General features: G+C 30.0%; 1 protein-coding gene across 1 annotated transcript; it reads left to right on the top strand.

The window, feature by feature from the left end:
- Positions 1-232: 232 nt before the first annotated feature.
- On the top strand, positions 233-14,158 carry LOC111703072 (neurotrimin). Its single transcript, XM_023474932.1, has 15 exons — positions 233-304; positions 1,052-1,140; positions 1,767-1,846; positions 3,061-3,109; positions 4,838-4,876; positions 5,952-6,000; positions 6,768-6,876; positions 7,068-7,108; positions 8,821-8,949; positions 9,188-9,268; positions 9,542-9,595; positions 10,116-10,209; positions 10,986-11,050; positions 13,324-13,395; positions 13,504-14,158. The coding sequence occupies exons 1-15, from the start codon at positions 235-237 to the stop codon at positions 13,740-13,742; spliced, it is 1,260 nt and encodes a 419-aa protein (XP_023330700.1). The 5' UTR covers positions 233-234; the 3' UTR covers positions 13,743-14,158.
- The last annotated feature ends 314 nt before the right edge of the window (positions 14,159-14,472 follow it).

Here is a 14,472-nt window from a genome sequence, read left to right as displayed (position 1 = left end):
TCTATTCATGGCTCCCTCTGCAACCGTAAACCTCTTTCTTTCTTTGCCAAATCTATTAATATCCCATTAAAAGACATTTTTACAAAATTAAGACATTAAAAGTTGTCTAATCAGTCTTATCCTTTGTGGGTAACTCTGTATGTAGATTCTAGATTCTAGTAATGAAAGTAATTATAAATCTAGAAGGAGGTCCATTAATGAATTTTATATAAAAACTAATATTTTCAGAAGAGAATGAGAAGTATATTAGCGGCAAGCTTTCTTATCTTTCTGCAGATAATCAGAGGGGAGAGAGGTCTTACAAGTAGGATTCAATTAACATGAGTGGAACATAAAACACTTTGTCGACATCGCAGAATTAACATGAACTTAATAGAAACATATTGTTGACATGTCAGAACTATCATAAACAAAACATAAACATCTTGTTGACATCGCAGAATTAGCATGAACTAAACATAAATATCTTGTTGACATCTCAGAACTTTCATGAACTAAATAGAAACATCTTGTTGACATCTCAGTATTAACATGAACTAAATAGAAACATCTTGTTGACATCTCAGAACTATCATGAACTAAACATAAACATCTTGTTGACATCTCAGTATTAACATGAACTTATTAGAAACATCTTGTTGACATTTCAGAGTTAACATGAACTAAATAGAAACATCTTGTTGACATCTCAGAACTATCATGAACTAAACATAAACATCTTGTTGACATCTCAGTATTAACATGAACTTATTAGAAACATCTTGTTGACATTTCAGAGTTAACATGAACTAAACATAAACATCTTGTTGACATCGCAGAATTAACATGAACTAATCAGAAAGTCATGTTGAAAGCTTAAAATACCACCTGTGCGGATTGGACACTGATAAAATAACAAAAAATGGATAAAACAGTACATGTCCATAGAAAGAAACAGCATTTTTTGCCAAACACTTAAATTTTCTAATCCATTCATGTTGATGGTGTAAACCTTTGATATTCCCTAAGGAGATTCTGACTTTATTTCCGGAATAAAAAATGTTTCGTTCAGGAGATCCTGAATTCATTTCCGGAATAAGAAATGTATCCGTAGCCGTTGGAAGGGATGCAAGCCTCTCATGTCATATTTCAAACAATCAGGTATAAAAATTGCGATTTTTGAAAATTAAATGCTACCATAAAGGAACTGCAGACGTGATTTAAAATGACTTTAAATTTATAGAGAAGCATGTAGGTTCGATTCACAACAGTACCTTTGAAAGCATTATCTAATCAAGAATGTATAAGCTATCCATGCTTTCTCTTTGAAAATTGAATATTTTCAATTATGATTTCTTTATTAAAGCTAGGAACTTGCGGATTTCTTGTTCCAGAAACAAAGGTAAAGGTCAGACTTAATCACTTTTCAATAAAGAAAAACAACTATACCTTCCGACATTGTTGATCAAATAAAGGTTTAAAGGGTACCGTTGTGAATCGGGATTTAAAAATGGAAGGTCACTTGAAATTACAATGACTGCAGCACAGTAGCTTTAACGTTGCAGGGATATAATGTAACTTTAACATTTCAAGGATATAATGTTTCATTAACATTGAAGGGATATAAAGTTGGTTTAACAATAGAAGAACGATAACTTTACATTACAGGGAGCTAATGTGGCTTTGCGTTGCAGGGATATAAAGTCGGTTTAGCAATAGAACCATAGCTTTACATTACAAGGAGCTAATGCAGCTTTACAGGGACATAAAAAATCTGAGTATTGCAGGGATATAAAGTTGCCTGGATCAGAATAGATACCCAAACAATTCTCACTCTCAACAATCATGTTATCACTAAAAATCACAGGTACGTCGCACCATGAAAAAAATAAAATAAAAAGTAAGAACGGAGTTACAACAACTCAGTAAAACCATTGAATTTTCCCGCTTTATAAGTTAAATATACCTCAAATACTTGTCTCGATACCAAATGTATGTTTTTTAACTGAAATAATTTTTTTTTTGTTTTTATTTTCAAAATGGGCTTTACATACAATATACATACAATACATACAATACATTTATCTATAGCAGAAAAGACATGACATACAACTTCGGGTAACTAGCTACAAAAAATAGATTATAACATGAATACATCAGAAGACAGTGGACTAGAATTGACTAGATCAAGGGGGCTTCAAACAAGGGTGTATATTTTTTATAATTTCGATGATTTGGGGAATAAGATGAAAAATTTGAAATCAAATTCTTTTTGATACTTTTTACCCAACAGATAATTTATTTAACCCAATTCAGCGGGGGGGNATTATTTTCAGAAAAGATATTGGTGGGAAATAATTTTTTAAGAAAATATGCACCCATGGCTTCAAACCCTATCATGTATCACGTCAACAAAGAAAAAACACGTGATTTACAGTGATTTTACACTTTACAGGGGATTGTTCACAACAAAACAAGGACTTCAAGTCATACAAATAAGCAAAAGTCTATAATTAAGAAGTATAACCCCCCCCCCCATCACGTCAAACTGAAGTGAATTGCACGCAATATTAAAGTCTTATATGTTATTAATCACAACCCCTTTCATTGAAGAGCTATTGAGAAAAACAAATATGTTTTGAATTTTTAAAATTAATTTTTCTTATACTTGTAAAATAGAGGAGCTACGAGGTCACAAAGTCATTCCATTTTGTTGCATAAATTTGATCATCTCCTTTTGTCTAAATTGTAGTGCCATCTATGTATATATATACTTTGCTTGTCTGTTTGTGTGTATCCAAATAAACGTCAAAACGGCTGAACCGATTGGGACCAAATTTTGTGTTGGATATCAACTGACCCCAGGGAAGGTTTATGAATGATCAAAATTTTTAAAAATATGCTTTGAAAATCCACAATTTTTTTTTAGAAACTCCGAAAACTTTTTGTTTTTGTTTTACAATGTATACAAAGAGAAAATGTTCACAATTGAAATAGAAGATGCGCGCGAGGCACCCTTAAAGCCTAAGTGGCTCAAATTCTTGAATAAACAAAGCACTTTATACTGGATTTAAATTTTAGAATAGACGTAAGTCAACCTGAAGATACAGAATGGAAGCTAGATATCAAGGTATACTTTACTAACCATTTTTAGTCGAGTTTTTCGTTTTCGTTTGAAATTTTGTCAGAATTAATCTTATCAATTTAAAATCTCAAATAAATCTGATTAAGTATTAATCTAGTATATTTCAAAAATCACTTTATAAACTGTAAAATATAAAGTTATAATTTAAAAATTGTTTTTAGGCAGTGTTTTTAGATTTTGTTCTGACCATCTTGTAAGAATTCTTAGAGTTGATTTAATCAATTTTAAACTCAAAATAAAGGAATTGAGTTTTTGTAACAAACTTAAATATTATAACACTTATATCTTTGCAACCTTTCGGTGTAAATCTTTAATATTACAAACTTAGAATATTTTATCTACTGGAATTCAAAGTTTGAAATATTCAGGGTCTACGACATTGGTAGGCAAAGATATAAAGATTAGAAGATCAGAGTTTGTGGCAAAGTCTCAATTCCTTTTATTAAATTTTAAAGTTATATTTATTATATTGAATTCATCAATTATAAATCTCGAATAAATCTCATTAAATACAATTTATTAGTATATCGCAAAAAATCTTTGTTTTTTTAAACTGATTTATTTTTAGCCCACAAAGGAGAAGACTTAATTATTCAATCTTTTTACTTACATCCATGGTTAGAAACATTGTCAATCAGAATTAACACAAACTTGATCTCAGCCAATGGGAGACCACTAAATTAACAATCTCCTGTTTTTCATAATATATTAATTCTGGCGTTATTTGTGTAATTATCAGAATTATCAGAATTATCAGAATTATCTGAATTATCAGAATTCAGAATTATTAGAATTATTAGAATTATTAGAATTATCTGAATTATTTGAATTATCAGAATTATCAGAATTATCAAAGTTATCAGAATTATCTGAATTATCTGAATTATCAGAATTATAAATATTATCAGAATTATCAGAATTATCAGAGTTATCAGAGTTATCTGAATTATCAGAATTATAAATATTATCAGAATTATCAGAATTATCAGAGTTATCAGAATTATCAGAATTATCAGAAATATCAGAATTATCAGAATTGTCAGAACTATCAGAGTTATCAGAGTTAACAGAATTATCAGAATTATCAGAATTATCATAAGTAAAAATTTAAGGAAATCAGTTTTGGGATTTATATTTATTCCCTTAGTTTATAATCCCCCCGGCCACACCCCCTTGTATATTTCTTCTAAACTAACATTTTAACTAAAGAAGCTGCTATATAACTATTTTTTTGTTTTTAATCTTTGTGAAGAAACAATCTTAAAAACTGACGAGGGTCAACCCAGACCGAAATATATTTTCAATAAATGTGGAACTAACATCTACTTTTTTACTCTACAGAGATTTGGTCCATCACCATCACTGAATTTTAAACTATTTTTTTCATTCATGGAATTTCTTGACAAACATATTTCCACTAATAAAAACATATTTTTAAGATAATAAAATTTCAATAAAAATAAAACTAACATTGTTAGAATTATAAATTATTAAGGAATTGAGTTTTTGCCTCAAACTAAAATTTGCTAATCCCTATATTTTACAACCTGATGGTGTAAACCTTTGGTATTTAAAACTTAAGACTATTTAATCTAATCATAATTTAAAATATCTCAGGTCGTATATGACATTGGGTTGCAGATATATAGAGACAGGAACATCAGAGTTTAAATTTAAGTTTTTCAAGATTTATTAATTTAATTATTGCTTCAGGATGTTAGACCACGAGATGCTGGTTTCTATATGTGTCAGGTAAGAAGAATATTTAAAGGAATTGTTAACCTTTTCAAATTTGTAATTATTAACGCAATTTTTAGAATAAGGTTAGCCACAGTTTTAAATTTAATAAATAAAGGTTTTCTTTCAAATTGCTTGTTTTATGTTTTATTTTACATGTATAAGTGAAGTTGTGTTATCATGTTGGACAATCAAATTCGAAAAACGAATTATATATTATAAAGAAATCCAATAATTTTAACAAAAAAAATGACTTTTTCGATTTTGAAAAATTTAGAAAATAAAAATCAATGAAATTCCGTAAAATATTCCTTGAAATTATTTTAAAATGTAAGAAGAAGAAAGGCTTATGGGATTAAAGATTAGCAACAAAAATGTTATCAGTATTTTTTGGGTTTTGTTTATTCACGATTAAAATGTTTTTAAGGTTTATTTTCGAAAAAGAAGCAAAACGCTACTGTAAATTTAAGGGTGATTTTAATGCAATTATTAGAATGAAAAGCAGTATCTAGTGTAGCAGGAAAATGATGTTTTGATCTTTCCTGCGACTGTAAATAGCATTTTGTTTATCATTATTTTTACCCTTCGTTCGCACTCAACCCCATTTTGCCTTCCCCCCCCTTACCCTTACTGATATTTAACGGGTTTTCTTGTTTATGTTTGGTTTCTATATTTAACCCAAGCCACGCGGAGAAATCCGTTATCTCCGAACCCGGGAGCTGGGGAGCTGGCCGGCCAGCTCACAGGGCGTGGGGTAGAATGCGAACTAAGGGTGGAGCGAAATAGAGGGAAAAAAGGCAGTTGTGATTCAGCTCCCTTGAATTAAGGTTCCCTTGAAGAATTCCCCTACTTGATGAAACTGATTGATTCATAATATTTAGTTTGTATAAGTATCGTTCGATTTAAAGTTTGTATTTTTGCATCTTTTGTATATAAATATATTGTAAGAAAAACCGACTCGTTGAATATTTGAGGAACTAAGTGCATTGCTTTATTGATTTTTATTCATATACTATACTAGTTCATACATGAGATTTGTTGTGACTATTCGTCAATATAGTACTTAAACCATCTATATTTAATTCTCCAGGTTAATACTGAACCTATGAAGAGTAAACTTGGTTATCTCGAAGTTGTAGGTAAGCCATTTTTATAAGATGTACGTGTAATATGGAATTAGAAGACGACTGTTAGAATCAATGATTTTAATTAGTCGTAAAAACAATTTGCAGTGTATACGTAGTACGTACTGAACCATTTCACTTTAAAAAATGACTTTCAAGCTAAATTGCTATCTACTTGCGCTATAGAAACATGAGAAGCAAATACAAGATTACTTAAATGTCGTCTTTCTAGTCTACATTTTTAAGTTTAAGTAAAAGACACGATTTCATTCTATATAATCCGAAACTTATAAACTACCGAAGGTTGGAACTTGTGTACTTAAATCTGCTTCTGTAATGGTTTATTTCCTCTTCGTGCATCATTTTCGTTGATATTATTATTGTTTACCACTTCACTTCGTTTTTTTCTTAATTGTCCTCATTGGTGGAGGTCCTGTAAAAACTAAGAATTCAACCAATTGATACTATACCCCCTGAATATTTTCTTAAATACCAATCCACCCCTTCCCTTCTCTTTAAACAGAAAATTTCTCCCCAATTTATGATTAATAATTTAAGTTTTTATTGCTGAAAACAGAAATAATTTTTATGGGTTAAAAGAGATATTTATGGGTAAAAATATCAAACAGGGGGAAACTACCCTGTTGATACCCAGAGTTTTTTTTTACATTAATTTCCTAATGATCAGATTGTATATATATGTTTAGAACCTCCCAGTAGCCAGGATGGGTTGACCAGCAAAGGTCAGATTATATATATATCATATATATATGTATGTTTAGAACCTCCCAGTATCCAGGATGGGTTGACCAGCAGGGATCAGATTGTATCTGAAGGAGATAATATTGTTTTAGCGTGTAAAGCTACGGGTCATCCTACACCACAAATTAGGTATAATTATAGTACAATTTTTACAAACCTGGTATATATTTCCAAATTAAGCTAAATTATATCCTTATGTTTCCATAAATCAAATGGAGAACAATGTAATTAATATGTTTTACGGAAATTAAGCAAATAATATCTTCTTTATTGATAATAAGTGGTCGTACATTGCATTTAAGATAATTATATTATTATAGATGGAGGCGGGAGGATGGAAAACATATTCGCGGAAACATAGGTAGGTCACACCTTGCTAGTAGCCTGGTGAAAAGATATTTATATAAGTTTCAGTATTTCATCTCCAAATTCGAATTCTAATTATGTTTACGGGGAGTTGTTTATTTTTAGATTAACTTAGGAAGTAATATTCTAAGATTTTTTTTAAAAATACCTTTTTACAATATTTAATTATAGGTTTAACATAATTCGACGAAATACGAAAAAGAGCCATCTTTATGATTGATGGTAACCATAAATTAAGCAAGATTTTTATACTTTTTTACATTTTTGATTAGATTTATATTATTTGTAATGTTTTCCAATCTATTCAATTTTTGATACAATTCTTTAAAATTGGCAGCCATTTAATCACCATGCTTGAACAAACTTATATATCCTAGAGACACTTTTTTAAAGAAAAAAACTTATTATTATAAATAATTGTCTAGACCTTGTTTAAAAAATTTGTCAAGGCTAAATAACAAAATTAAGTATCAACTCAAGGTTTTAAAGATTTTTTCTAAAATTGTATTCTACTTTACCTTCTTTTCTCACTTTTAGATACCTTATTAAACATTTTCACAAAATAATGAAAATGGGACTATGGAACTACACTAAAAACCCAACTAGTCCCAACTAGGGTTTACGATCAGAATTTATTGATGTCATTACAAAGCGAAAAAAAACTTATTAATCACTTATATGCAGTTATATGGGGTCTGCTTGAGTCTAAAATGTAGTCTTTCTATGCCAGGAGTGATCTGGTTATCATGCTGCAAATGAATATTATAAAACAAAAGATTAAGTTTAAATTCAATTTTCCTAGCATTTAAGGCTGATGTTAGTGAAGTTCAGTTTATTGTATGCCACTTCCAAAGTTTAAATTGATTTTTTTGTTGTTGAAAGGTATCGCGCCATAATGAATTGCATTTATTGCGTGCCATAAGGTTTAAATTGAATTTAATTAAAAAAATGAAACACAAACGCAAGAAAGTTGGGCAGAATTTGCGCAATTCCGTTGCGTTTATTGCATGCAAATATTGCCAAATTGCATGCAATTAAATTCACTTGTGTGCAAGGGCTTGCAATTGCGCACAAGTAAAATCCACTTGCGTTGGAAACCCTAGTCCCAACACCATGTGGATTTTTCTTAATCTCTAGAGACCCAAAAGCCAAGGACAGTCCCAGGATTGCTGGGGTTTTGGCAGAGTTCCAGAAATCCGGGACAGTCCTGGGACTTCAGGACAATCCCTGGACTTTAGAAGACCCAAATTTCCCACACTAGGTGTTTATTTTTACCTAAAATATCAGAAGAAAGACCCAACCTAAAACATGTGAAAGTCTGGGTTTTTGGGACAGTCCCAAAAGCCCAGGATTGCTGGGTCTTTTGTAGAAAACCCAAAAGCCCGGGACAGTCCCAGGCTTTAGAACTGACCCAGTCCTGGGACTTTGAGACTGTACCGAAAACCCAAAGTCAAACCACCATCTGGATTTTTTCTTCTTCTCAATCTCAGACACCCAAAAGCCCGCAAAAGCCCGGGACAGTCATAGAAGCGGTAAGTCTTTGACAGAGTCCCAGAAGCCAGGGGCAGTCCAAGAAGCCCAGACAGTTCCTGGACAGTTCCAATTTTAAGGTTTTTGACACTTGCTGTCAGCCCTTCTTTATTTAAATAAAGTTTTCAGTTCCTTTGTTTAGATAAAGTTTCTTATTTTAATGATAACTTTGTTTAGATAAAGAGTATATTGGACCGATTATAAGCCTAGTGTCAGTAAGTAAGGAGGATATGGGAGCATATCTCTGTATTGCACAAAATGGTGTTCCCCCAGCAGTAAGCAGACGCACAATACTTCAAGTCAAATGTAAGCATAAAATTCTCATTGTTTTAAATATTTGCCGTGATTGCTTGGAACCAATTAAAGTCAAAATGGCTGAACTGATATGGCAAATTTTATTTATAAGTCATTAATTTAAGGTAATACAAAAATAATCAATATTTCTCATCTGCAAAATATTTAGTGTTATTGTTTTCAAATGAACAATGAAAAAATGCAAGCCGCACTAAAAACTTAAAAACTTGATAATCTATGGTGTATTTAGATCCACCAACCGTTCTACTGACACCTGGACCTGCAGCAGGGGTAACAGGAGGAGCGTTAGTCCTGACATGTGCAGCTTCAGGTACTATATTAGGGTTCCTACAAGTTCTCAAGAGAAGAAGTTAAAAAAAATTATCCATTAACGACCAGAGAGAATCGTGAAGTTATTATTGTTAATTTTACCTAAACCATAAAAGATTTTTTTAAATAAATGGAAAATTCTGTAAACGAAAAGGCTGAATCTTTAATTTATTTAATTTAATTTATGTTATTTATCAACTGTAAAATTTGATAATTTAAGATTTTTGAGTTTGAAGAATTTTTAATCCAAGATGTTTGAGACTAGCTTTTGCAGGATTTCCAGAACCTGTGACTTCTTGGGTTCATAACAACAGAGCTATACCATCAGGTATAGTAAAAGTTGAAAATGATTTTTTTCGTTCTTAATTATTATAAGAATAAGACCATTCTTAACAAAAGTTCACAAGAAGAAAACAAAGTTTGAGAATGGATTATTAAATTGTATAAAACGCAACTAAAATTTGAAAACTGCAAAATTTTCTTACTTAAAAAATAAACTTTTGAGCATGAAATAATAAAGCAAATCACAAAAATGATTCAGAATTCTTTTAAAGGCTGAAGATATAAATTCTGCTTTAGTGTTATCATCTCTAGACACTAATTTTGAAGCCAGGGCAACAGTAGCTTTAAACTAATAAGAAAGATAGATTTGTAAAAAGATTTTTCAAACTCCATTTCATAGTTAATAATAACCTTAACCATCCTTCATTTTATCATTCGTGTTTGTTAAAAGTCTGATATCTGCATTCTAATCTTTTGTGGGCACCCGGGATTGCATACATACAAGTTTAATATCTTCTACAAATTTTTTTATTTCAAAATTTGCGAACTTTCCCTTTTATATTTAGGTGGTAGATTTGAGATAGTAACAGAGGTTCAAGACGGTCAAGTTATTACCAGACTGGTGATAGACCCACTCACTTCTCATGACGCATTCTCAAGGTAACAACCAATCAATCAATCAATCAACCAATCAATCAATCGATCAATAAATTTACAATAAAACAACTTACTTCCCTAAAAGTCTAATTTTCTAACCCTTATATCTTTGGAACTTGATGTAAAAGACCTTTTATAAATTCTGTTAGAACTAATCGTTAAAGTTTGAAATATTCAAGGTTTACTTTATCAGGGTGCAAAGATGAAAAGATTTTAAAAGTTTTGGATAGCAGTTCCTTTGTTCTCAAGGAAAATTCAGGAAAAATTCTTTCGGAATTTATACATCTGCAATAAAGAGAATTATCAAATATTTAATTGCTTCTTTCAAAATGACAAGAATTTCACAGAGTAAATTTAATCAACGATCTTGCATTCATTTGAAATATTCTACAGAAAACTATGGGGGAAATTGGTTTTGGAATGGAACATAGTTCATGAATCTAAACCTTCAATTCCTGATCACTAGGTCAACAACAAAACATTTCTGACTTCATTCTATTTATTTATCTACATTCTACACTCTACACTCTCTTAAAAAATGATTCTATAAACCTACCACCTAAAGGAATTTCGTCTTTGCCACAAACTAAAATTTTCTAATCCCTTTATCTTTAAGACGCTGTTAACTTCAATTTCAAACATAGATCATTTGATCTAACAGAATTCATGATTTGAAATATCGAAGATCTACACCATCAGGTTGCAAAAATATAGGAAGAAGTAAATTAGAGTTTGTGGCAAAAACTTGATTCCGTTTCTAAATTTTCTGATTAATTAAGGTATACATGTATTGGGAAAAATAATTTGGGCAGTGCTGAAGATAGTATTACACTTAATATCACAGGTAGATTACACATTTAATCAATAATACAAAATAATTTGGGCAGTGCTGAAGATAGTATTACACTTAATATCACAGGTAGATTACACATTTAATCAATAATACAAAATAATTTGGGCAGTGCTGAAGATAGTATTACACTTAATATCACAGGTAGATTACACATTTAATCAATAATACAAAAAGTAGTGAAAGCATATCTCGAAGTTGTTGTAAATATACTATTAAAATGTTTCAGTGTAATTCAACTTTGCTTCAAATTTAGTGTGCCAACAAATATTTTTTAAAGAATTGTTTTTTTCAAAAAAGATGAAGGTTGTAACTAATAATACTTTAATTTAATATTATGTTTCTTTTATAAAAATAAACATGTGATTGCAAATTTTTTTTCCATCCATGTTTCATAAAGCTAACGCCTGACTGACCCTCTAATAATTCATTCAAAAAAGACAATTATTGAAGAAACCATATTAAAATGTTTTATTATATTTTAAGTTAAGTCACTGTTTGATTCAGTAAATTGACGTTGAAAATTATAAATCTATTATTTAGCTGGATTTAATTAGGTATAATCTCTGAAATCCAAGGATAATTGCCCCAGTTCATAGAATTTTATAAAAACTACAAATACTTTAAGTTGGGAATGCTTTCTCTTTCAAAATTTACCACATTAAATCAGAAATTCTCATTATTTTCAAATCTACGCTGTTTAGAAGATAATCAAAAGCATAAAACTTAAATGAAAATTATTTCTAACAATGAAATAAGATAGAATCAATTAAAAACAGTTAATTAAAAAACAATTAGAAAAAAAAGTTTTAAAACGATGAATAAGTGTTAACTTTAAAAAAACCAAACAGAAATATTTTATTTTATTGGACCAATTGAAAATTAGTTTAAACTGTTGTGAATTTAAAACAACATAAAAGAAAAGGAATAGCTAAAATGAGAATAGCAAACTATTTAGATAATTTTTTTTAAAATTTTTATTATTTATCATGTCGATCTTTAAGTGAAGAAAGATGAGAATAAAACTAGGGTGCCCTTTTATACATGACAGCATATAAGATTTTTGACCATAGATATTTGAAACTATGATTTTGGTTAGATCAGTTAGTCCAAGTTTGAAATATACTAGGTTTACACCATCAGATTCCAAAGAGATTAGAAAATTTAAGTTTGTGGCAAAAACTCGATTCCTTTGGCTTTAGTCATTAGACAGCTTTAAAGATAAAAGACGTAGAAAGTAAAAGAAGGGAGACATCCTGTAGAAGAAAGTTAAATAAAAAGTTTTGCATGTTTTTTACAGGATAGGTTTTAATTTCCTTCGCATCATCCTGTCTAACTCAAGGGTTTGCTGTAAAAGTTTTACACTTATTTCTTTCCACCCTATGAAAAAAATAATACTTTTGGAAGTTTTAGAATTTGTAATATTCACTGACACTGGTGCATTTTTTAATTGTCCCCCCNATCATTGTAGTTTCACTGTGGGTCTCAAAATGATAATTCTATCAGATTCAATCAAATTAATATTTCTAAAAGTATTCAAAAAGTATTCAAATCTTCTAAAAGTAAATGAAGATTTGAATGTACAGTCTTCAAAGTTTTTAAAGTCTTTTACTGTCGGAATAAAACTATTCGCTCACATTGTAATTTTTTGTTTAAGATGCTTCTGATAGTTCACCTTTTTTTTTAGAAACAATAATTTTTACATTGTTGATGTTTATTTTCTTAATAAATACAAAGTTGTTCTAATTGTTGTGTTTAGAAAATTATTATTAATTAGCTGAAGTGCCCGGTGTTACCTGTGGAATTTTTTAAAAATCAAATTTTGAAAGAAAAAATTTAGATTTATGTAAAATAAAAATAACATTTTTTGTCTTTGTTTCCCCCGGGGTTCTCAAGGGCTCACGAAAAAAAAATGTCAGCCAATTCCGTTCAGGCATTTGGCCAGCTATAGCTAACATGCAAATATATATATACATAAATACATATAAATATATATATATATATGAGCAAACAGCTTAATGATATCGATTATTAATTAATGTTATTTTCATCAAGTCAAACCAAATGAGAGGTCAGTGGCCGAATTTATAGAATTTGAGCGGCGGTTTAAATCTAAGCCACGGTTTAAATATGGTTGGTTCCACTTAAAATTGTATCAAATATTTCAAGATTTAAGCCGGTGCTTAATTTAAACCGCGGCTCAAATACTTTAAATTCCATCTCAGGATATCGCCTACTGATGTGCCTTATAATTTGTTTTACTTTAGAGGCAAGAGGGAATGATGATGTAAAAAAGGTTCGAGTTGAAAATGAAATAATCTACAAAAACCCAAGACTAGGTAAACATTTGATTAAAATTGCAATCTTAAATTTTGTCATTTATGGCCATTCAAAAGTTATGACTTGATTTTTAAAGGTTAATCTGTTAAAATATTACAAATGTCCAGAAATCTGGGAGATCAACGACCTGCCAAATCCCAGCTACCCAAATCAGGAGAATAAGGGAAAAGCTGGTGGAAGAGGTGCCGGAGGAAAGGGGGAACTGTTTACCCGAAGAAGGAACAATGGAGTGACAGAGCCAAATCAAGATTTATTCTCCAGAGCCTCAACAGACTTTGAATTTAAAGCCACATTTCTAATTGTTGTATTAAAAATGTTATTCAATTTCCTGAACCCCGAAATTTAGTATAATTCTTTATCTTCATATTGTAATTCTGGAAAATAGAATTATGATATTCCGTATATATTTTCCATAAAATTTTAATTTCTCTACCCTAGTTGTCAAAAGTCATTGTGTAGATAGTAGATTCAGTGAACTCAGTATTTGCTCCGGGTGAAATCAAGTATGGATAAATACAGTTATCAGCTTAAAATTACATCGTATTTGACTTATCTAAAATGTACCCTGATCAAACCCTATTAGTTCTATCCATTTAATTAGGTTTTTGTCGATTGAGAACCTTTAAAATTATTAAAATATGTTCTCTAAAGTGATGATTCCAGATATTTTGCAGCCATTTTTAGTAACAAAACTGTTTCTGTGGTATACATTTTCATAAAAATTATCCCCACATTCAACTTTCTTCAGTTTTAAAAATAATTCTTAATTTTACATTTTTTTCCCCTATACAGAGTTTACAATTTACAAAACCAATACAAAGTTTAAATTTGAAAGAGGAAAAAAATGCAATTTTTGGCTAAATGTATCAAAAATAATAAAAAATATTGTAAAGTGCAATTTTCTAATGTTTTTTCAAATTGCAGTATTTAGAAATCAATGTAAAAGCTTTTATTTAGTCTATTTTTTAGCATCCAATGTCAACATAAACATGAATAAATGATTATTATTGTCAGAAATCATTATCATCGTAACCATGCCTCCCCCCCCCCCACACACACACATATTTAGTGCTAAA

The sequence above is a fragment of the Eurytemora carolleeae genome, unplaced genomic scaffold (assembly GCF_000591075.1).
Source record: "Eurytemora carolleeae unplaced genomic scaffold, Eaff_2.0 scaffold531, whole genome shotgun sequence".
NCBI classification, from domain to species: Eukaryota; Metazoa; Arthropoda; class Copepoda; order Calanoida; family Temoridae; genus Eurytemora; species Eurytemora carolleeae.
This window is presented reverse-complemented; position numbering and strand designations above follow the sequence as displayed.